Here is a 27,901-nt window from a genome sequence, read left to right as displayed (position 1 = left end):
CGGAGCAGAGACTGTTTTGTTATATGACCATGAGAAAATAGTTTTATAACTAATTCTTAGAAAAGTTATTTGCTTTGAAAAAAAAAAGAAGTCAGCTTCCTGGATTTTCACAAGCATGGATTATCCCACAGTCTTGGGGTTAGTAAGAGGACTGGTCTGTACAGCAGTGTACACGGAGCCAACTTTTGCTGTTAGTGAGCACTTATTTATGAGATTTCTTTAATCCATAGGTTGCAGATTTCTGTAGGAGAAAATTAATTTAACTTAGAAATGATGCTTGTATCGAAACAATCCAATTCTCCAGCCAGGTACTGTGATATACTCAGCCCTTCCAGAGGGCTGCACTTGCTCTTGGCATCTTTCCCTCATTTGCCCTCCACCACCCAGCCTGTCTTCTGAGAGGGCTTCTCCTGTAAAGTCCCCTGCTCTTCTGATAGAGCCATCTGTCTCCTTGGCCCTTCCCGGCTCTTTGGGATGTCTTAGGGATGGGAAACTCTGTTCTGACATATTTCATTAAATTCAATTAAGAAATGCAGCTCTTTTTCAATGGCCTTGTGCCCCTCTCTCACATGAGGAAGAAACTATTTATCCTCTCACACCGCAGCTATTAGAGCCTTGTGCCAGGCTGATTTATTCCTCGTGCTGGTTAAGATGCCAAAGCCTCTGAGGCCGCCTCTGCCCGTAAGTAAAAGAGCAAGGTCAGCCAGCAGCGAAGAAGGGCAAACTGCTCTTCCCTTGGCTAGATGATGCATCTTCATTTTGACTTTGACTGGCTGGTAATGCCTTGTACTACAGCAGGTGTTAAGAAACAGATGGCAGGGGCCCCTTTTCGGGTCATCTGGTCACACACGGCTCTGTTTCTACTGGGGTGTTGTTGGGGGACTTGAGGGCAGGGGAGAAGTTTGCAGGGAGCCTGATTTTTACAGCCACAGGTGCAATAAAGACAGGCCTGGACCTTGGTGCTGTGCCTCCAGGAGCTGCCGACCTCAGCTCCAGAGCTGCTCCAAGGATCGCGGCCACAGGCTGGGGACACTTGTCCCCAACTCCTCGTCCCTGCCCGGCATTTAATATTCACCCTACCCTTTCCTGGGGCTTGCCAGCTTCAGCAGCTGGAAGATCAGCATTTGTTTTCCAGTAATCAGATTGCAGACAACGTGCTGGAGGATATTGAGGAATAATTTTGACATCATGGGATTTGAATTGATCCTAAGTTGGCCATGCAGTGCATTTTATACACTGCTATCTAATTATGGGAGATACAGACAGTAATGCCTTTTGTTAAAGCTGCCTAACACTTTCCATTACAAGACCGTGCTTTACAGTTGCTTGTAAATGAGTTATAATAATTTTCTATCTAATTATGGGAGATACAGACAGTAATGCCTTTTGTTAAAGCTGCCTAACGTTTTCCATTACAAAACTGTGTTTTACAGTTTCTTGTAAATGAGTTATAATCATTTGGGATGAAATCTGCCAAGCAAGCTCTTCCCCAGCTTATGGTTGTATTTGGCAATTTTATTTTATTTTATTATTTTTAAAAATTTTTAGCGTCCACCTAAGATATTTCAGGTTTCCAAGAAGGAAGTTTAGGTGTACTGCTGGTGCTTGAGAATTAAGCTGTTTTGTTGAGTGTCATGATGCTGCAAAGATATAAAACTGATGACTTGATATCTGGCATGAAGATATAAGGCACTAAAAATGCCTCTTTCTGAAGCAGCTGGGGCTCCCCAGGACCTCCACAGAAGCTGTTCCTTGTGATAAAAAGAGACCACGTTGTTTTTTAAGATAAATGAGTACAGAAAGATTGGCTCTTCCAGAGTCTCTGCTCAGGGGCACTGATAACCAGAGTTTTGACATTTCATAGTGTGTGAGCACTTGACTTTGCAAATTTCCTGTTCTTTAAAAGCAGCAGCTTCCTTTTGGGAAGCATAATCTGTGGAAACTGCATGAAACCCAATCTTCTGGGCACCCTATTGAGTCGTAGCGCACATCTTTACCCTGTGCTCCCCTGCACATTTGATAGATGTTGACTTCCAGTCTGAATGTTTTGGCCTCCAGTTTCATGTGTTCCTCACGCTGCATGTAAAAGCAGATTTTAAAGACATCAAGTGAATAATTCCTCCTTTTACAGAGGAAAGGCGCTGAGAGAAAAAAATTGAAGCAGGAAGAAGTGTAATAATTTAATCCTTGCTTTTGCTCCTTTCCTTTGCATTCATCATAAAGAGAGGAGAGAAAGCCCCAGGGATATTTGTACACTCAGTTGAGGAACTTTGTACAACAACTGCAATATTCTACTTATCTTATTCTTTAGAAAAGTAGTTTGATAATTAGGTTTGTCCTACAGAGAAGCTAAAAAAGTTTGTGTGCACCCAGTAGAATAATTAAAGTTTTCCTCTCCAGAAATTTCTGCTTTCTTACTAGGATTTTCACTAGAAAACTCTTTTGTCTTCTTGGTAAGTAGAGCAAGAGCTTTGCACACATATTCCAAAAAACCTCCCACAAACCACTAGTAACCAGTCAGAGGACCTGGTTATGAGCTGGTTTTTCCTTTGGCATGGTTATGATACAGTTCTGGTCTGTATTGTGGAAATATTTAGTTCTGCTCCCAAAACCAAGCCAGAGCTCCGTAAGATGGGCTGAACCCGTCAACTTGAACTTGGCAATCAGGCCTCATTTGCAGAACAAACTTAAACTGTGATGGGACTGTGCTCCTGCACTTTCTTGTGGTTTTCATGTGGATGGGGTCCAGGCGATGAAAAAAAAATTGACATTGTTGAGAAGTCCTGGGAGGAATGGTGTCTGTGAGAACCATGTCAGGAAGCTGGAAGTCTTCAGATGGGAAGAAAAGGGCTGCGAATGGGTCAGATACTGTCAACCAGCCTCACCCCTGAGGTCGAGATGATTTCACTCCTCCTTTCTGCCCCCTGGGATGTGTCCTCCTGCAGCACTACATCGAGTTCTGCAAGCTGACACCCTCAAAGGCATAGAGGTTCTGTGGAAAGTGATAGTTTGGGTCAGATCCTGGAAGATGTCACATTCAGCGCGTGAAGGACGCTTTTCTGGATCGGGGATCAGAGTCGTTCTCGCCTCTCCAGTGCATGCCAGCAGTGCTGCAGGGATGAGAGGCTCTGACAGCTTCGTGCAAGTGAATGAGAGCCTCTGTAACGCAGACACAGAACCGTGCAACGAGGCTATCCAACTTCAGCGACTCATTTTGTATTCTGCGGGTGATATTCCAAGAAAACAGAGTAGCAGGGTTGTCAGTTTTCCCCCATTTAATGTATCCAAATCTCCAGTGCAATGGAGAACAGAAAAATTTTATCATGGCCATTCTTCATGGGCGGCAGCACCAGCAGCACTGAAATGGAGCTGCAGCAAGTGTATATTTGTGAGATGGTTGTGTTAAGTTTTCACCTGGGAGCCAGCTGCTTAGCTGAATGTGTTGAAAATATCACTCCTCTCTGACCAAAGAATGAGGCTCCGGGTGAGCTGATGCATCCACCTGTGAAAAATGAACAATGAAAACAATGAAGTTGTCAGTTCTCTTACCAGGATGCAAATAAATATCGGGGCTGTCAAGCTGGCGGTTCTGCTGGACCATTAGTTCAGCACAAAGACATTCCGCAGGGCAGGGGGATGACAGCTGATCCATCACCGGAGAGATCCTACCCTTTGATAAAAGTCTTCTCAGAACGTGCTATGATACATATTTTTAAGCCACGTTATTTAGTGTCAGGCATGGTTAATGTATGGACTTAGGCACCCTTAAGATGTGAAAAGAGTACCATCAGCGGCCAGTTTCCAGCTGATCTCCCCAGCACTGGGGTCTGTCTCGGGGTTGCTCCGCGTGATGCCTCCGTTGGTGTGCTCTGATTGCTTCTGGGGCTTCTCTCGTTGCAGCCTGCCAGCGGGACAGGTACGGGCAAGGCTGCACTCACACCTGCGACTGTCACAACGGAGCGCTCTGTGATCACGTCACCGGGACGTGTGCTTGTACCCCCGGCTGGAAAGGAGCCACCTGCCAAGAAGGTACAGGGATTTCACTCTCCTGTTGAAGGAATATAGAAGGGAAAAATGAAACTTCTTCTCGGGGCTTCACTGCTAGTTGAATCGCTATGCTGTCACTGGCTTTGCACCCGCACAGCAGTGCAGTTCGGTCCATTAGAACAACCTGTGAACCACATCACGGGCACACGTGTTGGGCTGGGCATGGGAGCTCGGTGTATGTGAGGCAGAGGGGGCTGAAGCAGAGCCTGGAAAGAGAGCTGATCTCCAGCTGATCTGTCAGAGAGCTGATCCTGAAGGCTGGCTGGCTGAGGGAGAAAAGGTCCATAAAACCTCCCCTTATGCCATTGAAACACAATTCTGTTTCTTTTCTATGCTCAGCTTTATTGCCCCATGTGTTTGACTGATTCACGTCATTACCGTGCGTTGTTCCAGACACAGGCTAAATCCAGAACATGCGAAAGGCATTGGGAGCTCCAGCCTTGGCACCTACCCCAGTGCGTGTGACTCAAACACAAGCCCAGCTCCAAGCCGTCTTAAGGAAGGAGGCTGGCAAAGAACGGCCGCACTGAGGCTTGTGTTGCACATCCTCTTCTGCTGTAGCCAAACTAATAGGAGAAGTTGTCCCTCCCTGTTGCAGCAGGGTCCTGTCTGTGTGCCTCCCCCCCTCGGGGTGCCTTGTGCTGTAAGCAATGCCTAAGTAAGTTGCCAAACATGAGTTTGGCAACTGTAAGTATGTTGCCAAACATACCCTTTTTCTTTAATGATGCATTTGGAGATTTCTGTACTTTTTCTTTTCCCTTTGGAAGTAAGGAGGTAGAATAAGTGAGTGAGGATGGCTGAGCCACCCTCCTGTGACTGTGCTTTGGCAGAGGGAGAACTTGCTCCTGTTAGCATCTTAAAAAGGTGCCACTCTGCCAGAGATCTCTATTTTTTGTGCCAAAAAAAAATAGGTTCTACCCATAGATTCCAATTGTGATGGGAATCAGCGAACTTGCTTAACTTAAAATTAGGTAAACTGTAAAACGTTATCAGCCCGCTGTGGATAGCGAGGTCAATTGCTCATTAGAAAAGTAATTGTGATTTTAAGAGCACAGTACAAATTGATGCTGAAAGCTACAAATCAATATCTCCATTTCTTGGTGTTGAGGAAGCCGCTGGGAACCAAGATTTGTTTTTCATAGGTGTGAACAGAAAATCTCAAGGTTGTTTGGCAGATCATAGTTAACTCACTTCATCAGCTGCCCTTTCATGCATTTTGTTCCGAGATCAGTTTTACTGATGTAATTCCTTGCAAGTCGTGGCCCCTGTTTGTACTATGTTGTACCTCCTCCAGCACCGACACAACCACCGGGGCTACGGAGGGTGTAAGCTGGGGGAAGTTTGCGTTCAGCCTGTGTGTGCCTGCACTTCTTAATTCAAGGCTTTTGCTGTTTAACTCCTCTTTGCAGCCTGTCCTCCTGGGCGGTACGGCGCCAACTGCCTGCAGCGCTGCCTCTGCCGCGGCCAGGCTACGTGCGACCGCGTGACGGGCGAGTGCCGGTGTCCCGAGGGCTGGATGGGAGCAGCCTGTGAGCTCGGTGAGTCTCCTCGTGTTTGTAGCACTCCTGCACCTCGTGCCGCTGTCCCGGCCCTTGTCACTCTGCTGTCTCGTTCCAGAGTGCAAGGACGGGAGATACGGAGAGGGCTGTGGGCAGAACTGCAGCTGCCACCACGGGGCTTGTGAGCGGCTCTCGGGGAAATGCATCTGCCACGCCGGCTGGACAGGGGAGCGCTGCGATGCTGGTGAGGGCAGTTCCTTCTTTAGAGGCTGTTTTTTTTGGCACGCACTTCTGCAGTCAGCTGTTTCTGCCAGAGTATGGAGTCTGTTTCTATTTTGTATCTTAATTTTCCACTAGTCTGTAGGCCGGTAAGAAATGGTGCAGGTATGAGAGCTCACCATGTGTCCGTGAGCTCGGGAGGCAAGTCTCTGCTCAACCCAAACACATGCCATGCTCCAAATCATTTTATGTCCTTCTAGTCCTGTTCCCTGCCTGCTAAGAAAACAGAGGTATTTCTTGGCCTTACGACTCCAAGGAAGAACACATGGAAGGAATTGCCTTGCAAGCAGAGTTTGCCAGATCAGCCGCACGCTGCTGCATCTGTGTGTCATTGAGGGCAGCTCAGCAAATCAGGCTGTAATGGTTCAAGTTACACCTACCTCACATGTCCAGTCTATGGTCCAAATTGCCCAAATTTGACATAGCTGTCTGGCATGTTTAAATCTATGTAAATCCCTTAAATAGCAACCTCCTAAGCACTAGGTGTCAGATGAATGAAATGTGCCTTCAGTGCCTCCACTGGCTTGCTGTGACTTTTGCAAGCCACAAGCACTTTTGTGACTCATCGCGAGGTGCTGAGGACTCCTGAAGCCTCGGCCACCAAGGAGACCTGTAAAGCCCTTCCATTTCTTCAGGCCTCACTTTCTCTTTGATCACTTTGTAGAGACTCGTGAGGTGGAAAGCAGCACATGGACACTGTTCTCACTGTCCAGACGGCTGTCCGTCAGGCTGTGCACGTAACTGTAAAAGTAAATGGCGTCGCCACCTCTAAAGACACCATCTGGATTTGTACTCTAGACTAGGAGCAAGTCTTTGCAAGCTTTCATGTGTGGACTCATTAATAGCCAATGATAAATGCTTTTAATACTTTTAACATATTTTACTTCAATTACATATTCTGGGCATGCAGTCCCCTAAATACACACCGCCATGTGCAAGAAGAACAATACTGGCGCGTTCGCCAGCGAGCAGTGCTTTCCGTGCAGCAGCACAAGCTGTTGCTCTCTGTCTGCTTCTCCTCGCAGTCTGTCCCCCCGGATATTTTGGCGAGCGGTGCGAGGAGCAATGTGACTGCGTACACAGCGTGTCCTGCCACCACCAGACGGGAGCGTGTCGCTGCAAAAAGGGGTGGCGGGGGAGGCACTGTGACAAACGTGAGTGTCTGCGGGGCGTTCAGGGAGCAAAGCTAGGGGTGGTGTTGTGTTCCTCCCCGATCCCAGTGGGTGGCTGGATCCTTTCACTCTGGGTCAGTTCTGAAGTGTTCACAGGGATGGGTGCAGCGTGTTGGTCCGAGGGGGTAGCTCTGTGCTGTCATGCCTGGGTGCTAACGGTGTCACCCTTGCAGCTTGCTTGCCCGGCCACTATGGCACGGGCTGTGCCCAGCGGTGCCGGTGCCCTGCCGGCACCCCCTGCCACCACCTGACGGGCAAGTGTGGCTGTCCTCCGGGATTCACCGGCTTCAGCTGCGAGAGAAGTAAGTTATAAGGCCTCAAATAGCAAAAAAAAAATAAATAAATACAGGAGATCAATTAATTTCTTAAGTAAAAAGCTGATGATACCATTAGTGCCTGAGGTAGAAAGAGAAAACAACCTCGCAGCAGGGAAGATGGACGCGGGTTGGGGTGCTGCGTACAGCTGCCCCTGCACTGCGTGTTGCTCAGCCAAATGACTTGGCTGGTTCTCACCTCTGTGCTCAGCGCAGTTTGGGCAGGTGAGGTTTGTCTTCTTGACATTTGCAGCCCTCAGGCTGGCAGAGAGCAACTGTGGACTGAACTGGATAAAAACAGGGTCAGGAGGTGCCGCGGGTAAAGCAGCAGCTCTGCTTTCTGTTGGCCTGGTCCACGTGAGAGACCTTCTGTTCCTGCCCATCAGAGCTCATGGAAATGTCATTATCTAGTTTTTCCTCAATGTTGAATTTGGCTGTCTGGAGCTGTCTCTGAAAGTAGACTTTTTCTGTGACCCTGGCTGCATAGCCTTGACTTGGTTCTTCCTCATGACATTTTGCCTGAGCACTCTTTCAGCCAAAAGAAAAGTAACACCCAAAAAGAGTTGACATTGGGGTCCCCCATCCTTCACTAAAGGATTAAATTCTTCTCCACAACCAATGCAACTTAACAGATGTGGCAGTGAGTAACCACCAGGCCTGGCCCTGGAGATGCCCTGAGCTGGGACTGAAAGACAGCAACAGTGCTCGGCTGCTGCAGGGGCCACTCAGGGCAAAATCGGGATTTGGGGCAGTTGAATATTGCTCGTCCTCCCAGTAAGAGTTGCTGGATGACCTAGAGCTACCGGCAGTGCTTCTGCCACCTTCTGCTGCCTCTCCCATCCCCTCATGTCCTCTGTGCAAGGCGGCCTGCACGTAGTCCAAGGTCTCCTCCTCAGGGATGGCCCAGCTCGCCCCGTGCTCAGAGCCGCCAGCCACGGCTGCTGCCTCTACACTTCGTGCTTCCTCTGAGGCCTGTCCGTGCTACAGCAATCGTGCAGTGAGCGGCCGTGTAGGAATTAGACAGGGAAAGTTCACAAAACGCAGACGATGTGCCTGTCAACGAGCGAAATGAAACCTGTAAAAATGTTTGTGCCAAAGCAGCTTTGCAAGTTTAAACTCCCTGCAAAAGGTAGAATGTCTTTATCCATATGCCTGGTCCCTGGTGAGTTATACTGTTATTTTAGTCAATTTTACCTGACATTTCCCTATGATTTTCTCTAGTGACAAGAAAATTGTATCTGGCCCTTGACAGTTGGGCACAAATTGACTGAACGAAACAAAATCAAGCAGTGAAGTAACCCCCAAGTAAATGCAATAAATCCGAAGTCCCGGAGGATGGAATAGTTCTGTAGGCAGGGGTTTTATTTAATAAATTTGAGCTTGCTCTTTGTTTGAGTGCTATATTTACCAAGACAAATTTAATTTGTTGGTTTACATTTCCTCTTCCCCGAGCCTGTCCACCGAGCACGTATGGCAAGAACTGTAACCAAGGCTGTCAGTGCTCTGCCGAGGAGGATTGTCACCCGGTCACCGGCGACTGTGTGTGCCGCCCCGGGTACCACGGGGCCCGCTGCGACCGCCGTGAGTATCGCCCTGGGATGCCCATCTTTTCGGGGTGGACCGAGACACGCAGTGGCATTGAATTCATCTTTGTCACTACCTTCAGCACCGACTGAGATAAAGTAGGCATAGCTTGTGCTAATTTACACTAATAAAAATGTTTGCCTTATTGCAAGGGATTTTTTTTTCCTGGGGACCAGCATCATTTGCTGCCTAAATTCTTTCCAATTCCATGCTGAGCTGAAGAATATCGACGTAATTCTCTGCGTTTACACTTCTCATCTTCAGCTATGCATGGATATTGGGTTGCTCTGTGATTTCAAAATACCCAGGCCAAAATACTTGCCGAAATCTCTGAGTGCTGAAGTAAGGACAAATGGTTATTATAAAACAACAAGCTGCAATTGGCAATAAATCTAAGTGATTCATAAAGTCAGTTAAGTTGTAGGGCCTTCTGAGGAACAATCAAATTAAACAAATTGTTACTCTGGATTGAAAAATGGTGACTAGCGTGGAGGACAAAATGCCAGTTGGCTGAATGCTCCATCATAAAAAATATTCCCAGATCCACGTGCCTCATGCCGGCATTTTAGGACATCTGTAAAGTTGTTTCTGGTGGAATGTGGCAGCTGATAGGAAACATATACCAAAGTATCCAAAAAAGGAGACAGTTAATTACCTTTTTATTTACAACTTTAATTTTGTTTTTATTCTGTGGCTTGTAATAGTCTTATTAAAAAAAGAAAGAAAGAAAGAAAGGGAAAAAAAAATGTCTTCTTTCAAGCTCAGTCGTTCTCTCTCTGGCAAATGCTGATTTTCCTTTCCTAGGAATTCAGTGTGGCTGTGTTTGGTTTGCTTGCTTTTTTGGGTGACAGTTTGGATACAGAGGCCAACTGCAGTATGCCTGGCTCTGGTAAGGGTTAAACCTGTGCTTCATGCATTGAGTACAAGCAGGTAGGAGGCTCGTTTTAGAGACAGACATTTGTATTACCATCATGTCATCACAAGGTATTCTTTAAAATGTAAATGTAAGGATTGATTCTATCCTTTGTACATCAGTTCTCACTGTAAGTGAGATTGAAATCCAGCCTTCAAAGTATAGACTAGAGCCATCTGGATCCATTATACATTAGATTATAATAAATATTATAGTAGAGCAGTAGTGGAGATCAACTATTTAACAGTGTCATTTTAAAAGACTTAATTATGGTTAGCCTATTACCTTTTATGTAGTAATATTTCAGTAGTCATTACCTGTGCATGTGGTACTAAATCTCTACAGATTATAATAAATGTCCTTGTGCTTGCTTAGATCCTTAGGATTTCACTTCAAAATTTAAAATTTAAAAGAATAATAATTATACTCAAGTTTTGATATTAAAAAAAAAAATCTTACAAAATGAAATCTGTGTTTTGTTACATTCAAAGAGCATTTTGTCATGGATTTCTATGTAGCTAGGATTAATCTATATCATATGAGATGTGATCCTTCGCAGCACCGTGTTCTTCTAGGTTCCATAAATAAACAGTATCTTGCACAGCAAATTCTCACATAATAAATAGAGCTTTGTTAAACTTTTACAGGAGAGAGAACGAAATGGTAGAGATTCATAGAGGGGAAAAAAATTGTCTTGCATCTATGGTTTATTTTTCATATTCTCTCATGTTGCTCTGGGTAAGCAATAGAGATACAAAAATGGAAGGAAAACAGTTCAGGTGTGAGTTATTTTTAGATTCAGGTCAGTGGATTGAGAGATCATGGACCTGATTCTGAAGTGACACTGCCTGATAACCAGGGATTAGCTAGCATGACTTTGGTGGAAATACTGCTTGTTACTGCCATCCTCACTACAGAAAGAGCTGGGGCTGCTCCAAGATGAAGAAGCTTTCAATATAATATTAAAAACAGCATAGGGAGCTGCTCCCAAAGACGTGAAGTGGGCTTCAGTCCAGTCAACATGTGGTTGGATGCTGCTGGAAACGGTTTCTGGCAGCTATTGCTGTATTTATAGTACTGTGAAAAAAGGTTCAAGAAAATATCTATAAAAGGTGTAGTTGGCTGGGAAGTCAAATTTCCAGGAGCCAAGAGCAACGAGGCTTTCATGTTCTCAAATTTTGGAGTGAAGAGCTGAAACAGTCTCTTGGCAGGATCCTGAGGAAGCAGACAAACTAGCAATAAGGTTCCCATCAGTTGTCCATAACTCAGTGGATAGGCAGATCTACTGGAGTGAAGTTAGGCATAAAATCCAGTAAGAGGTGTTGTCACAGACAGAAAAACCATCCTACGTCCCTGTGACATTTATTGAGCTGGGCGAGCTCTGAAAGACTCCACCAATTTCACCTTCAAGCTGTAGGTAACAGGATGCTTCCAAAAAGTGTTTTTGACAGTGCAATTAATAATATTGGTAAGGAAAGCCCTAGTGTATGTGGTTGGTATGAAAAAATTTAGGAACTCTTGGTCATGGCAAACCCACCCAAACCAGAAGGAAAAAATCAGGAAATGAGTTTGAAATCTGGCCGCTTCTCCTGCCGTTCTCAGAATAACATGTCAGATGCACAGGAAACTGTTAAATTAGAAAATGTCTTTATTAGATAACTGGTGGTTAGAGGCTAACCCTCTTTATAAATGCCGAGCCTACTTAAATGGCAGGACGCTGTGTGAATTGCCCGGGCTTTCTGCATAGAAGCTCTGCTGCAAAGCAGTAGCAGCTGAGATGGCCTTGTTAGAAATCATGGGGACACTGCAGCCAGTGTGTTTGCCCTGCTTATGCTGCTTCCCATCGAAAAAAAGCTAAGGGTAATGCTGCAAGGGTAAATAAATTGGTACGAGGGGAATTGCTGCATCCCCTTGCAGTACTGGAACAGCTTTTTCTAGTCTTGAGCTGAGGAACAGCTCTGAAAGCTTTGCCATGGACGAGCCGCATGTATGGGAGTGTGGGAAACTGAATTAAAGAGAGGAAAGCCAAAAGATGACTGAAAGGAAAGGGAGGAGGAAAAGAGAAAGTCACTCAGAGTCCAATTTAATCATTAAATCAGGGTGTGTCCTTAGCTTCATTTCTTAGTGGAAATCTAATAGGTGCTGCAGGGCTCACACCTTGATGCCAGGGTTTGCACATGAAACAGATTTTCTGTACTGACAGATGGAAGCAGTGATGACGCAGTATTCATTGAGAAGAAGCCATGGTTGAGAAGGGCTGAGGAGAGTATTCGCATGTTGGAAAAGTGTGTATCTGTTTAGTCCTGATGATCTGCTATCCTGATTTGAGCAGAAGCCAATTTTCAATTTTATTTTAAAAGGCATCCCTTTAAAGCTTTACCGTAAGCTCTCCCTCTCTACTGAGTGGTTCAAAAAATCCATGGATTTCTCCAGGCACTCACACTATGCTTTCATGCCTTCAGAAAAAAGAGAAAATATATGAAGCTCCTTATACACAGATTGCAGGAGATCTGTTGCCTGGAGACGTGCAAATATATATTCAGCCAGATTGCCAAAGTAGCCATAGGCTTTCCTTTGGTGGGGATTAACAGAAGGAAGGAAGGAGCAAAGAAATGTCATTCAGAGGTAGCAGCATGCATGCAAATGTAGAATGATGATCACGTTGCTCTGACAGCACTGGCTTTTCTCCCTTCCAGTACGCTGGGAAACTGGGGGAGCAACTTGCTTCTCCAGGGCTGGGTGGTGGCATGCTGGAGTCAGTCCTGGCAGCTGGAGGCACATGCCTAGCAGCTCTGCCCAGCTCTTTTCCTCAATTCCAGCCTCTGTGTCTTTAAAAGAGTATCCTGAAAACATGAGCTAAGCGTGGCAGATGCATTAATGTCCTCCTGATCTTGTATTTGATGTTCTTTCAACATGAGCTGTCCAGAAGGAAAGCAGAAATATTCACCATCACCCAGAAAACCTCTGCACGGACACCTCATTGCCATGCTACACTGGCTTGGCAATCCAGCCAGGTCTAACGTCTGTTTGGGTTTTTACAAAACATAGCTTTATTTTTCTCAGAGAATTTTCAGGCTTTGCATTTAAAGCCTCTCTCTGCTGCATCTATCTTCTGAGAAGGTGTCTCCTGAGATTTTGTGTTATTGTCATGTGCACATTTTCGTAGCCCTCCACTAGATTTGCCAGAGCAATGCAAACGCCAGTTTGGAGCGCAAAAATAGATTATAGAGGAATCAAAATTTCTGCTACTTAAACATTTTTTGCAGGATGAGACTTGCCCGCTGCCTAGAACTGGTCAGCTAAAACGACAGCTAAATGAGGCAGAGACTGCTCGTGGCTTCTCAACAGGCTGTTGTTGCCCAGAGGAGGAGGAGGGCCCCATCTCTCCATCTCTGCCATGGAAAGGAAAGGGGAGCACGTTGATTTGGAATAGAAACCCAGGAGAAAAATCTCTGAAGAGCCGGGCTTTCTTTTCTTGCTACCTTCGCATATGAGAAATGAGAAGAGCAGAGCCAGGAGCAGCAGGCTCGGTAGCAGCAGTCGGGCAGGCTCCCCAGAGCTTTGACTTGGAGCCGGAGAGGAGAGCACTGCCCAAGGCAACCATCTGCTTGTCAATGCCTACTCCTGGCCCTCCAGAAGCAAATAGAGTTAGAAAATGAAAATCTAATTTTGGATGAAAGTAACAAAGTGCTTATGACATGAAATGTAACGGTCCCAGTAGCAACATAGCCTAATGAACTTTTTTTATTATTATTATTTTTTAAACAGGGTGTCCAAAAGGTACTTATGGTTCGTACTGCCAAAAAGCCTGTAAATGCATGAATGGAGGCCACTGCGACCCCGTGTCGGGAACTTGTGATTGCGCGCCTGGTTTCATTGGAGCCGACTGTAGTAAAAGTAAGCCAACATTCATGTTCTGCTTCGTTCAAAAAAATAGCAGAGAGAATAATCCACAGAAGAATTTGTCAGTATAAAACCAGACAGATCCCGGTTACCTCCTCCTTGAACTGTAAATCAGGATTCCAGCTTTGTAAAAATTCTCTTGCAAAATATTTTCCCTCTCTTCTGTGTGAGTAGAAACAAGGACACTCATCCCAGGATTACAACCTGCTTGCCCAAATTTATTTCTAGAGCCAACTCAGCATGAATTGCTCAAGTTCCTTCTTCCTGTCCAAAATTTCTAGGTTGAGAAATTATCTCAATATTTTGCTTCACGCTATGGTGCCATTATTTTCAGTAAATGGGAAAAAGATCAAGTTTTGTCATGGCAAAACTGGTAAAGGCTCCATGGCAACCCTACTCTTACTTCTCTATTTAAGTGCTAAATTTTGTGACTGAATTTCTGTGGTATTTCCAAAGCTGTGATCTCCTTATATGGGTAAACACAGCACCATTGGGATTTCCACTTGCGATACCTGTACTGACCATACAGGGTTAGTGCTAATCAAAGTTTACCTGATGTTTTATCATATTCAGTCACTTTCTGAAGTTTTCCTCAGCTTATTCACAGAAAGACAATGCTCGGTCATCTCTGGCTTTGCTCTTCAACATAGGAGAGCATCAATATTAAGGAAGGAAAGAAGTCTTTAGCTGGAAGCACGAGCAGCTGATATTTCAGTTTTGCACTCACCTTTCTGGTGGAAAACCTATTAAATATTTCATGTGAAAGCCTGAATTTTATTTATAACCTCAAAAAAAAAAGTTTCAGAGGAAGAAGCAGTTATGTCTTTGGGTGGGTTTTGTTTTCATAGTTGTAGTTTTGAAGTACATTAGCTGGGATGAAAAGGAAGCCGACTCTACTTGAAGGATCCTGCCTCCACTGGAAATGAAATCTGGCATTGGATACCCAGGGTGTTTAACAAAAGACTGTGTTTCCTTCAGCTTGCCCTGAAAATCGATTCGGGAAGGACTGCACCCAGTTCTGTGCGTGTGGTAAAGGTCAGTGCGACCCACGGACTGGCAAGTGTACCTGTCCTCCTGGCCAAACGGGACCCGGCTGTCAGCAAGGTAACAAAGCGGGACCTGAGGTCATCTCGTCAGTTGGGCGCGTAGTTGTAACAACCAGCAAATAAAACTCAGCGCCAAACATTGTTTATGGATGTGTTTCCCAACGTATTTGGAGCCAGCATTTGCTTGATAACATTGCAGCTTGCTGTACTTTGCAGGATCTCAGCCCCTGTCTCTCTGTACTCGATCACCCTACCTTTATCGTGCCCCTGTCTCCTGCCCACATCTCGCTGCTTTGCTTCGCCACCAGCAGCACCATTGCTCTGGTTTCTCTACAAAACTAGTCACTGCTTTCAGGGACTGCAGTTCAAACAGCAGTTTGAAACATAAAGATGGGGAAAAGAGCAGTGTATGCCACACAACGTGAGCAGTGTGGGCACTGTAGATGGATGGGGCTAAATTTTGAAGCACGTTACTTGAACTGGAAAAGTGAAAAGAGAGGATTTGTTGAAGAGCAGGCATTGGAGGATGGGACAAAGGGAGGAGAGCAGGAGAAGCAAATATGAAGTGGAGTGAAGTGAGGAGATAATGAGAGACGAGGAGTGTTTGGATGAAATTGCTAATAAGGATGGAGTGTAGAAATGCATGTGTCCCACGGCCCTTGGGTACATCAGGCAATTGGGATACTCAGTGGGGAGCATATGTCTGTATTAATTCCCTGTCACATTCATCTTTTTTGGGGGATGCTAATTTATTTTTTTCCAAACTTTGTTAATTCTCTGTAGTGTGTCCCCAGGGACAATATGGCCCCAACTGCCGCCTGACATGTGCCTGTCAGAACGGCGGTATCTGTGACCACGTGGATGGCAGCTGCACTTGTGGACTCGGATGGACAGGAAGAGCGTGTGAGAAAGGTAATTTTCTGCTTTGATGGTAGTGAACGTGTACCTTCCAGCAGGGGTTTGCAGTGGCTATGGATCCTCAAAAGGGGACTGGTTTTGCTTAAGCCAGGACTCTCTCCCAGCTGGATTCATCTCTGTAGCTTCTCTCCTGCTGCATTGCCTCAAGTTAGAGCTTTAAATATATTTTTTTAGAGGCGGTTTCCTCGTGAGTCCTCATAATTGAATTCTCATAAATTCCTTTGCATGGACTCTTATTTCTTCTGTCCAACTTTTGTTTTCTTTTTTTCATGGGAACATTGTTTTGTATCTTCTTCCACACACTCTCCCAAGGTCAGCAGCAGACAGCATCTCTGTCCTCTCATTACAGTCTCTCTTGATATTCTTTTCCCTTTGACGTTGGACTGCAGTTAAACTTCCCATGTATTGATTTCTCTGATGTTCTGGCAACTTCAGTCCAAAGCAATTGAAATGGTCATGCTATCACGTCCTTACTTCTCCATGTCAGCTCTCCCTTACACAAGGCAAACCACACTTAACAGAATAAGCTCAGTTTTCACTCTAGAAAACCTCCTGCCAGCCCAGCGTAGAGTCTTTTCATGTGTCTTTCATTCCATCTCCCAAAAGAGTGCATTTCTGTGTTCCCGTTTCTCTTTCTAGATAAGAGATATCTGTAGAGTTACAGACTTAGGTGGGCAGGAAACCATGAGTTTACTGCTATGATGTCAATTGAATGGTCAGCTTCACATTTAATATGATATCATCATTACATTATAGCTGCCACAGGGCAATGTCCTCAGCAGTCTCCAGGACCCTCATTTACGGCCTTCCTGCCCCTGACATCTGTAGATGGGGCAGACACGTACACATCACGTAAAGGAGGTGTGTGGTATCGTTAGAAAGATCTTCAGTGTTTATCTTTTTGACAGAGATACTAAGCTATCGGAGAACTCAATCTTAATTTCCACAGCAGCATGGTTTTGAGTCTGTTTTGACTAGAAATCAAAGCTAATCAGGCGTCTTTTTTCTGTTGATTAGATATGATGTTCTTGAAAGATCTTGTCTGACATTTGCAGAGTTACGAATCTGGTTATGTGGATGGCCACGCTCAGTTAAGTCGGTCTGCACAGATTCCAATTATCACAGCCGTGGAAGTTAACTTCTGTAGAAATGATGCACAGATTAATTATATTGACACAGTCACTTTTGCGTGACTTGACTTTCAGCAATTTGAGATGTGTTTAGTTCTGTAAAAGTAGATATCTAATTATACATGGAAAGTCTGTCGCTATGTGTGAAAAAATCACCTCCCGTTTTTATTAGGAGTCAAATAGTGTGAACTCCAATGATAACACAGAGGAGGAAAAGCTCTGTGTTTTCTTTCACACTTTGTAAGTGTCTAAAGAAAGTATTGCTGTAGATGTAGGGGAAAAAAAGAAAAGATACCATTTATTCTGTGGCTTCAAAACACTTTACGGAGTGCGAAGGTTCAACATCGACTGTTTGGAGAGATAAATTTAAAGAGGTAGACTATAAGAAGTACAGGAAAAGTGAGCTCTTCGAACATCTATAAAGCAATTCTCATCAAAGTAAGTAAGCATGTAATAATAGTGCAGAAATGCTGTGCCTTCAGTGAGCACACCTGCATGAAGAGAAGGAAATTCATAACAATTGTTCACCTGAGCTCTGCAAGTTATTATGTGGGCATTACGTCTCAGCTGGAAAAGCTGTCAGGTAGGAGCTTTTCTGGGTGAGGTCGGTGATTCTTTCTTGGTTTTTTTTGTCCGCATGTGGTCAGCAGAATGTCTCCCTGGGAAGTACGGCTCTGGCTGCGGCTTGGACTGCATGTGTCAGCACAACGGCACTTGTGACAGGTTCACGGGGTGCTGCCGGTGCCCCGAAGGGTATTACGGACGCTCCTGCGAGCACAGTAAGAGCCCCTCAGCAGCCCGGGTCGCCTGGTTTCCAGCAGTAACACAGGGTGGGGTGTCAGAGCGGTTCGGCAGTGGTTCAGTTAAAGTTCTGGGGGGTGTTCCAGATCACCCGTCTGCTTCCAGGCATAGTAACTTGCATACCTCTGACGTCGGGGTGTTGCTGGTGACTTTAAGAGCAGATGGGATTATTAGCAGTAATGGTAAATACCACTTTTGTTGGCTCCCAGGGAAGGTAGCTGCAAATACAGAGGATTTTAAAGGGATGTATGTTTTTCTTAATAAACTTTCCTCACTTGACACTTTCATTTCTCAGGGTGCCCCCTTGGATTTTACGGGCTAAGCTGTCTTCATGCATGCGCCTGTAAAAATGGAGCAAGCTGCGATGCCGTGACGGGGCAGTGCATTTGTCCTTCAGGTTATCAGGGTGTCCACTGTGACAAAGGTACTTATACCCATCTGATGTAAAAAAATAAACAAATCACATCATCATTTAAAAGTTTGTTTGTTGAGAGCAACATCTTCCATGTTTTGAGCTTTGTGAATATCCTGGAACATTGATCGTGTGATCATTTACCTGTTACGTAGCTGGGTGTTCTCATTTCCTTATAAATTAACTAACCTGGTTTTGATTAACGGAGTGAAAGTCCTGGTCTCCATGCTGTCTTGCAGCAATGAGTTCCACATGTTGCTTATTAAGTTTCTTGTACTGATTTTAAATTTGCTTCTAAAATTCCAAGTAAGATTATTAAATTGGTACATGTCAAGCCAGTTGAGTGTTATGGAATGGTCTACTAAAGAGTTCTAATTAAAAAGGAAAATAAGTGCCAGTAACATTTTGGGACAGATTTACAGATACTTTTGATATGTTGGATTAGATGAAACCAGCAGAAAGAGAGTTCACATAAATATTATGCCTGTTCCACTGTATTCAGTCCTTCATTAAACTTGGCATTTGCACGAGGTTCAGCTGAGAGTTTATGAGCTTTTCTCCGAGACATCCTTCAAAAGCTCTTCTGGCCTGATGTATTTGTTGCAATGCCCATGTACAGTGCACCTCAAATCATGCTATTCCCACCAGGCTGTGACAGCGGATGGTTTGGAGAGAGCTGCCAGCGTCGGTGTGACTGCGGAGGAGCTCCCTGTGACCCAGCCACTGGGAAGTGCCTCTGCCCACCTGGGAAGACTGGAGACAAGTGTGACATCGGTAAGAGGAATATTTTCTAGGGGCTGGACTATGCACAGTTAAACCGATGTGACCCGTTGGCTGGTCTGAGCATAACTGTGAAAGGACATTTGCCGGTACAAAGTATTCAAGAACACATTGTTTGCAGCAAATTACTCTCGTGCATGTTATCACCGTTTTTAGCACCAAGCTGTACTCTTGATTTAATCACTGTTTAAATTGATACACCGATAGGGAAACCATGTATGGGTCAGCAGTAAAATGTCACTTGCCTTGAGTTTCAGAGAGCAGGCGCTGCTGAATACACCGAGAAGCCCACAAGTTCTGCAGATGTAGGGGGGAGGACTCAAGAGGGCTGCAACTGGGCACGAAGGGATCAGATCGTGCGGGTGTTTTGTCACAGGGACATTTGTGGGGGTTTTCAGACCAGTGCAAAAGTGTCCAGCTCCAGGTGAGGGTAGTGGAGCTCAGCAGCCGTTGCTGGCTCTAGGATTCAGCAGTAGTCCGGGAACATTTAATCCAAATAGAATTGCCTCATATGCATCACAGACACTTGGGTTGTGTGTTTGGTAAATGGCTGGCCCACAAAAGCAGGATTATTTTGCAACAAGGGTATAAAAATAGGTGAGAAAATTCTCCTGTAAAGAAAACCAAGCAAACTGATGAAACCGTTGCAGGGCTGAGAGGCAGTAAAGGACAGGCAAGGTTCTTGAGCCAGATTCTGTTCTCAGTTATGCTGGTGGAAATTTTGGGTAATCGGTAAAAAGAATCACACTGGTTTAAACAAGTGTAAGAATAGATGTGTGATCCTAATGTTGTGGCAAACAAGATATAGGGAGTGAACACCCACGTGCTAATTAATGTTGGAGGATCACGCAAGGAACCACAATCCTCCCAAGCCCCAGAATCAAAAGGGGGGGAATATTATTCCTCCTTTTGTTCTAGGAGAGGGCAGGAAACAGCTTTAAATACCCTGTTATTAATGTAAGCGAGGGGTCAAGTAATCGCCAGGAGCTTAGGGGCTAGTGCAATCCAAAAAACTAAAAGGGAGAATCATTTGCTTGCCGGACTGCACTGCCGTGTGGTCAGAAATTGAAGCAACCCCGTCTCCAGGCACTGGTGCGACTGGGACTTGCCTACCCCGCAGCGAGCAGGGCTCTGTGCACCCAGAGGCCTTGCCAGTGAAGTTTTAGCAGAAACGGAACGCAAGGGGGAAGCTCAGCACCAAAAACCTGAGCCGAGTTCTTGCTTCTTGCAAACTCGAGGAGTCATTTTTATTTTTCTTAAATCAACTGGGGTAGCCCCCGTCCATGAAAAGCTGTTATGGGGTAGGTTTTATTTGCATTTTTATTTTCAATTAGGCTCAGTTCATCTGTGATATAACTGTGAGCAGCTGTGTCTGTGCAGCAGCCATAAAGATAAAAGGCCTGATTTTAATTTGAACTCTGGTAAAGCACCCATTAAACAGGCAAAATGTTAATTAAAAAGAAAAAAAAGAGAGAGAATATAACAGACTTTTATGGGCGCTCCTTTTCTGTAGTAAATTAACATTGCAGACTTTCAAACAGATGTCTTAAATACACATTGTTATTAACATGAAAATGTGGTATTACATAAATTAAAATCAGGTCCAGAGGTGTTCGAGGAGACCTTTTCTCATAACATTTCCTAATTGAAAAGGCCAAGCTCTGAGCGCATGGGGAGAGTTCTGCCACGTGTTGGGGCTGCAGCTGATGCAGGGCTCGGGAGCACTTTTATTTACCTCATGGTGCCTGCGTGAGAAAGCAAGCGCCTGGATTATTTACAGTGGTTTTCGGCGAGGTGAGGGAGAGAGGGCCATTGTTTACAATGCATTTAGCACCCTGCCCTGTGACCTGCTGCTAACTTTCCCTTCCTGCCTGTGCTCTGAATGCATAAAAAATTGCAATGAGCATTTGTCAGCCTAGGCATGAAATGTTCTTGTCCATCCTTTGCAGCGGAGGTAGATAGAGACCTTTTGTGAGCTGAAATTGCCAGGAGGCAGCAGAGTTGTGTGATCAGAGCATGATATATGAATATGCATAAAATGGATTAATTTCCAGTCCCACTTTCTGTGAGTGGAAGCTCTTTGCTGCTGCTCGCTGGCAGCCAAGCCAGTAGAGAGCCACAGGAGATAGTGTGGCTCCAGGACGCTGACAGGAACTTTCCTGAGCAAATCCCAAGATCTCTTCTGTTGGGCTGCCAACCCCTGGTTGGACACTGGGGATGATTCCCATTCCGGGAACTTCTTTAGGACAGCTGGGTTACAGTTTGGGTGGACCACGCGGTAGATGAAACTTGAGGACTGCAAGGCTTTCCAAAATGTCATGTTTTAATATTAGCAGATGTAGGTGTCTAAGCAGCTTCCTGATCCCAGATCTGTATCTCCTGAGAGAAATATAGCAAAAGCATGTTATTATTTAAGACAGTTTCTTATACAGCATAATAATAACTGATTTTTTATTTTTTTTTTTACTTTTATATTGGTAAGTATATAACTTTGGGCAAAACAAGGTTAATTCTTCTAACCCAGATTTTTATGCCAGATGGTATGAAGAGATTAAAAAACAATATTATTTTCAGTTCAGCAGTTGAGCCTAACAAAGCTTCCCCTTGTCTATAGAGCTTGATGGAGGTCCACATTCTCACCAGAGCATGTGTGAAGTTTATACTCTGTCCCAGGGACTTTTATGATTATTTTTTTTTAATAAATATCCCTAATTTTCTTACTGTGTTTGCATTTTGCCCTGAATGCTGACATTGGTCTCAGTTCCTTCCATTTCTGTCCATGCATTTTCAAGGAGCACAGCCATCAAACTTCTGTAGCACAGCCATCAAACAGGGAGAAGCATTCACCCTCTTCCAAACACTTCTGTCCTTCCAGGATGCAGGTCGGACCAGTACGGCCCCAATTGCTCTCTGCAATGCCAGTGTGCCAGCAAATCCCAGTGCAATCCCTACAACGGGAAGTGCGTGTGCCCAGCCACATGGATGGGGCCAACCTGCAAAGAAGGTAACACAACCTGGTGGTGCACGGGCTTTCTTAGTCAAAGAAATCATGCACTGACCATAGTCAGTGGACCTCGTGGACAGGAGTAGCACCCCATCATGCCAACGTGCTGCTCAGCAGCAGCCACCACTGTTTCTGTGTCAGGCTGTGTGATGCAGTAGCCCTTCTGCATTTCCCTCTCTGGTGACAAACTCAGAGCCCATGACAGAAGCAGCTTTGCTTGGAAGGGTTGTGTCGGTGTGTGCTGCCCTCCCAAAGGCCCAGGAGCCTGATGTCTCAAATGCCAAAGGATACTGCAAACACCGGGATTCATTCTGGGTGGTTGTGAGGCCTTGGTCAAACTGGTTTCCCCTCAGAGAAGGCTATGACGTGGAGAGGTTGTGCTGCTTGCTCAAGGGTTCCTGTGTCCACCTCCAGCACAGCTGTGCTGGAGAGCTGTATGCTCTTCTGTGCCTGGAGGTATGAAATTGTGCCCTGAAAGAGCTGATATCCCACAGCCTTGTAAGATGAATGAAGAGGTTTATTTGCTGTGCGTGCCATCAGACTCACATACTGTTCATAGAGATGGCAGGTTTTGAAGAGCATGATGAGATCTGTTAAGTGGCTGGATAAGTAGATAAAACATTGAAAAACACACTTGGATTGATCTGTGAGGGCCCAAGAAGCTCAGCACACTGCCACAAAAGGTTTTTGTCTGTCTGTGGTTTTTATTTTTTTTATTTTTGTTGTTGTTGTTGTCGTTTTGTTTTTAATTTAGGTAATTTCTCTTCTTCATGATGTACAGTACCGTGTGCTGTTTCCTTTCACATGTAGTCTAAACATGTCTGGCTTTTGGTGTTACCAAGCAAGTCTGCCATTAGTTTAGGAAATATTTTGGGAACCTTCCATTTAAGAGTTGCTTTTACTGTTGTGATGGTTCCATCTGCCTCTATGAGGAGGCCAGTTAACTCAGTCCTCTACCTTTCTTTGAAGAGTACCATTTATTAAATTATTTAAGTGTAAATTGTATAATCTATATAATATTTCAGTATTATGTTATATAGACCTAAGACTGCGTTTCTACTTAATTCTCTAGGTGGCCCTCCAAAGCCTCCTTTTTATGAAGAACAAACTCAAGAAAGAGGGAGTATTTTTCCAAGAGCTCTACAACAGTAACATTTGGACTAATAAATGAACTGTTTTATATGCACAGACGGTATTTGAATTTGGATATGAAAACAGCTATTCAATTCAGCTTGAATTGTGCTGAAGTATTCACACTTCTTATGGAAGACTACAGAGGCCATTTAGTAGCTGGATCCTTTTAAAAAGTTGAATCTGTTTCATGTATTTATTCCTAGCCTCTTACCCCTCCATTAATCTGCTCGGGACACTCGTTCTGATATATACGATAATTCATTGTTTGAAAGCTTGGACATGTTTTTAGTAAAATCAGCTCCAAAGAGTATCAGGATAAGCAGCATGTAACACATCAACTGACGGTGAGCCATACCATGTATAAGTGACTTTCTAAACCCACTTGACAACCGGCATGAAGTTAAATGAGTGTTTAACATATTAAGAAGCCAATATGGATTCACTGCAAAATCACGTTGCACAGAAACTAGTGAAATTCACCACATTCCTCTTTGAAAAATATCTTATGCTCTAGAAAAACATCCGGTCTAATTTTAAAATTGCAACTGATGAAGAATCCACCACAGTCCTTGATAAGATGTTAATTAATTTAAGAATATGCACCATTTCAAGTGTGGATTGGTTGGAAGTATCCGTCTGTATCTTGCTTGCATCTGAGTCTCTTTTCTAAAGAGCAGGATGACATCTGTCAGGCTCTTCTGGCTTTCTGCATTCTCCCATCTTGCCAGCTGAGTTTCTCAGTGGTTTGCTGAGTCAAACTGTGCAGCAGTTCTTGTAAAACTCTAACATCCAATGCAGAAAGTTTTATCCTGGATGGAGAAAGTGGATAGTTAGCAAGGATATATATGTGTAATGATAATCTGCGTGCTCTGTGTGTAAAGGATTATAATGTGCTCTTACTGCACAATAACTTCATTGCCAGTTTTAAAAAGTCCTTCGTGATGCCATTCAACAGCTGCTGTTGGTCACTTAGAACAAGGACATTTTGGTGCTATTTTGTATGTTTATACAGGTTGTTCTTTAATATAGGACTAAGTCATTATAAAGAAATAATGTTCTTTGTTATAATATTCTGAATTAACCAGGCTAGAAGATTTCAGAGTATCTCTTTTCACCTCTGTTCAGGTTCGGAGTTACAAAACCTGTGTAGTAACCTCTTGAGTCTGACTAGATCAAAAGTGCACTTAAAGACACCAGCACCATGGGCTCTGGGGGCAAGGTAGTACGAGCTGTTCCAGGACTTGTGTTCACACACCACAACAAATTGCAATGCTGCAAGAAAAAATTTTTGTCTTAAAAGAGAGAAAGTGACAATAATTGACACTAACTTGTGATTTTTAAAAATGTTTGTTGTTGCAGTTGGTTAATGAGTGTGTGAAGTAACAGTTACCCCGTGGTTCACCCCAGGTCTTAACCCAATCTGCAGCCGTTAGCTGTCTGCTACGGAGCAAGTACCACTTGCTCACCTGGGACTGTAATTCAAACTGTGATCTACTGAAAGCAATACAGGTTTGGGAAGTGTTTTTCAAGCTTCATGGAAGTCTTATTGTTGCTATTCATCACTTCACAGGTATTGGAAGCCATCGTAAACTCAGTAAAGATATTTGTGACTGTGACCAAATTAATTAACCAACTGCTTTCAGCCAGAAAATCTCAGGGGTTGATTCTGATCCCTTGTCATTTCTTTGTTATAGCTGAATAAATCACTAGAACCTTTGCTTGACTTGATGTAAACATGACAAAATTGTTGTCCCCAAACTAGTCAGAAGCGAGTGGTTCTCAGCAGGCCTCTTCTGTCAGCTGTGACATTTTTAATGTTCTTTTGGAGATGTGCTGGCCTAGATCTGATCTCAAAATGGTGTGAAGTTGGGGCAGTTTAACTGAATTAGAACTGTTAAGGTAAATCTTGTGCAAGATGATTAGTTATCATCGTAGTAACTGCTGGAGAAAAAGAACCATCCAAGTCAAGCGACTGATGCCTTTTGATCCTATGTATTTACTACAAAGTATAACAGTAATGCAAGCATTGCATTCAAAATTTTTCATATTATCATAGAATAGATAGCTTGGAAGAGACCTCTGGAGGTACAGGCTTCTCCTTAAAGCATGGTCAACTTCAAAGTTGACAAAGTTGCTGAGAGATCATCCAGTTATGTTAAATATCTCCAAGGATGGACAGCCCACAACCTCTTTGGGGCCCTGCCCAGTGCATGCTCACAGGTTTTTTTTCCTAGTTTCTGACCAGAATTTCCCATGTTTCGACTTCTGTCCACTGCCTCTCGTCCTTTCAATGCGCATGTCTGAGAAGAGTTTGGCTTCACCTTGTCTGCAGCCCCCATGGGGCAGTTGAAGACAGCAATGGCACCTCCCACGGTCTTCTCTGCTGACAACTGAGGACACCCTGCTCCCTCGGAGCCTCCTGCGTGCTGTGCCCCAGCCCCTGGTTACCTCCGTGACCCTTCGCCAGCCCCAGCCCAGTCTGTTGGACATTTTGGTTCTCAGAAAGATGCCCGATGTCTGGTATGGTTACTCAGCAGCTAATGCACAAAACCCAAGAACTTACATATTGCTGTTTGACAGCAGTTTATAAAATGTACTGTTTTCTTCTTATCTTTGTATACTTGTGTGTGATTAGAGCAGCTAATCAAAGGGGGGAACTTTTCCCAAGCCATATTCTTTACACCTGTGTATTCTTGTTTACATTTTCCACAGTATCTTGATATTAGAATTGTAAATATGTACTATAAGGGAAGTAAAAGATTTTGTATTAAGTATTTTTAAAGAATGTCACAATGTTAGGTACATGATGAAACACGTATTTTAAGTGACTGATACTGAGCCTGTGCCAATGAATCGGGGGCCCAAGTAGATCTGCCTGGGAAATAGTTTCAGCAAACTTTTTTTTTTTTAGATTGGAAAATGCCAATTCATACAAAACTATTCATATGCAATAGTCTTTTTTATTAATTCCTCCTTCAAAATACTTCTTAGCTTCTTTATGTTATTGCCCTGGGGACAGAAGTTCACTTCAGTGCCGTTAAACAGATCATTCTGATCTGGGGCTCAATATGACTTTTTGTTCCAAAACATAGAATAAAGCACAATCATATAAAGATGAAGATAAAAATTCAGTATTTAAAAAATATTAAAAGAAGACTTTTCAATGTCTTTTCTTGGTTTGCTATTTGTGTAGGTTTTCACTTTTTTCACAAAGCGGGGAAAATGTTTATAGGATGTCATTTTCTAAAAGAGCTAAAACTTTTCATCATTAGCTATTGTCAAAGTACTTGCTTGTGATATCACTAATGTGTTTTGATGCTACTCCTTACTTCACATTAACAAATTTACCTAATTCTGTGCCTGAAAAATAGTCTTTATTAGACTGCGTGGACTTTTTTAATGGAAAAGCTACTAAATTATAATAGATTGGCATTATGGCAAGTGAGTGGGAAGTGAGCTTAATTACTACTAAAATAATATAACTGCTTATTTGGTTCATCAGTGAAAGACTGTCAGGATGAACATCCTGAACATAGCACTGCTGTTTGTTGAAAATGAAAGTGAAAACTTCAGTGAAAATGGTTTGTGATTTAAATTTATGTCCATTTTCCACTTGGTAATGACTTTCTTGGCTATCTGATTCCCAGAGGACTGAAGTTAATTATGCTTTCTTGAAACGAGTGCTCTGTGTATTCCACCGTAACATGCTTGCATACGCAGATAACTCTTTTTAGAAAGACATTTAAATTATTTTGAACATGCAATTTCTGTGCGAAATGCCACTCTCTTTCCTTGTTGTGTATTCCAGATAACTTCACTTTGAGAAGAGTGGAAATGAGCTGAGTGTAACTCAGTGGATCCAGCAGAATTTTATTCAATGTGAATTCATGAAACCAGAACAACATGTTTTAAGTTAGACTTCAGTATTTATTCTCATAGGAAAACAATCAGAATTTTAAAAATTCCCCGCTTCTCCTGCCAAAAATTATTATTCTACTTTTATCCTTTTTATGTTGAAGAACCATAGCTATTAAAGTTTGCCCAGATTTCTTGCCAACCATATTATTTTGATTGGCTGCAGATTTCTGTTTGTGTAAGTAATAACCATCACAGTGTCAGAAGTTGCCAACGGGACAAACATGGAAATTATACCTTTCTATCCTTTCCAGAGTAGCCAAAGACAGAGTTTGGAGCCATCGTGGCTTCACACTGCTGATCTAACAATGACAAATAACAACGTTTCTGTAAGAGTTTATTGTTTTATCAGAGCAAATAAAAATTTGTGAAGAGCTCCTAAAAAGAGCTGGTATACCCAGATACTGCCATCTTCCCATCCCTCTGTTAATTTTTATTTTTATTTTTTGTAGTTAGGCCAGAAACTTCCTCAGACCCCAGTTCCTGAAGGACTTTTCCTGCACATGGACCTGCGGCTGACTGCACCAGCTCCATGCATGAGCTGCAACTGTGCTCAGTAATTATTTTGTGGGGCCAAAGCTTTAAATTCGAATGCTGTAAAGCAATTTCCAGCAGTAAGCAAGGAAACTCAGACTTGTAGTGTACGCATTGTTTATTATTTTTGTTGTTGTTGTTGTTGCTTTTAATACGCAGTTGCATAGCAATGTTATGTCTGTGAATTTGTGACCCCTTTCAAAGAATATGTGGGGTGTATCTCAAAGCTGTACTGTACTTTCTGTTGTACACGTATCACAGTGAAAGGATGCTTTTTTTATATAAAGTTGTCATTAAAAGTTGTTCTTGTTTTCTCCTTATTGATAGCCTTAATGCAGTAGGCTTATATTGTGGATGACAATTTACTCTGTTAAACTAATTTACATTCAGAGCAAACACACTGAAATCACACCTGCTCTTAGTAGTTTGTACGGAATAAATAATGGCCTTTATATAAATGGGTTTGTATAAAGATCCCTGACCAGAGCAACTTGTCCAGTGACTGAGCCTGATAAA

At 43.7% G+C, this 27,901-nt stretch overlaps 1 protein-coding gene across 8 annotated transcripts in view; it reads left to right on the top strand.

The window, feature by feature from the left end:
* LOC106032155 (multiple epidermal growth factor-like domains protein 6) overlaps nucleotides 1–27,687 on the top strand; it is a 223,868-nt gene extending 196,181 nt beyond the window's left edge. For 5 of the 8 annotated variants that reach the window (XM_067002516.1, XM_048059390.2, XM_048059393.2 and 2 more), the window contains 14 exons: nucleotides 3,901–4,029; nucleotides 5,457–5,585; nucleotides 5,665–5,790; nucleotides 6,851–6,979; nucleotides 7,171–7,299; nucleotides 8,764–8,892; nucleotides 13,577–13,705; nucleotides 14,690–14,815; nucleotides 15,541–15,669; nucleotides 17,456–17,584; nucleotides 17,902–18,030; nucleotides 18,667–18,792; nucleotides 21,674–21,802; nucleotides 22,875–27,687. In XM_067002516.1, coding sequence (XP_066858617.1) covers nucleotides 3,901–4,029; nucleotides 5,457–5,585; nucleotides 5,665–5,790; nucleotides 6,851–6,979; nucleotides 7,171–7,299; nucleotides 8,764–8,892; nucleotides 13,577–13,705; nucleotides 14,690–14,815; nucleotides 15,541–15,669; nucleotides 17,456–17,584; nucleotides 17,902–18,030; nucleotides 18,667–18,792; nucleotides 21,674–21,802; nucleotides 22,875–22,954 — 1,748 coding nt within the window. In that variant the 3' untranslated portion in view covers nucleotides 22,955–27,687. Of the gene's footprint in view, nucleotides 1–3,900; nucleotides 4,030–5,456; nucleotides 5,586–5,664; nucleotides 5,791–6,850; nucleotides 6,980–7,170; nucleotides 7,300–8,763; nucleotides 8,893–13,576; nucleotides 13,706–14,689; nucleotides 14,816–15,540; nucleotides 15,670–17,455; nucleotides 17,585–17,901; nucleotides 18,031–18,666; nucleotides 18,793–21,673; nucleotides 21,803–22,874 lie in introns of those variants that run through there. The other 3 variants (XR_010833610.1, XM_048059396.2, XR_007161622.2) reach the window with 3 other exon arrangements.
* Nucleotides 27,688–27,901: the final 214 nt, after the last annotated feature.

This window comes from Anser cygnoides, chromosome 9, assembly GCF_040182565.1.
Source record: "Anser cygnoides isolate HZ-2024a breed goose chromosome 9, Taihu_goose_T2T_genome, whole genome shotgun sequence".
Taxonomy (NCBI): domain Eukaryota; kingdom Metazoa; phylum Chordata; class Aves; order Anseriformes; family Anatidae; genus Anser; species Anser cygnoides.
The sequence above is the reverse complement of the archived record's forward strand: the minus strand, read 5'-3'. Positions and strand labels throughout refer to the sequence as shown.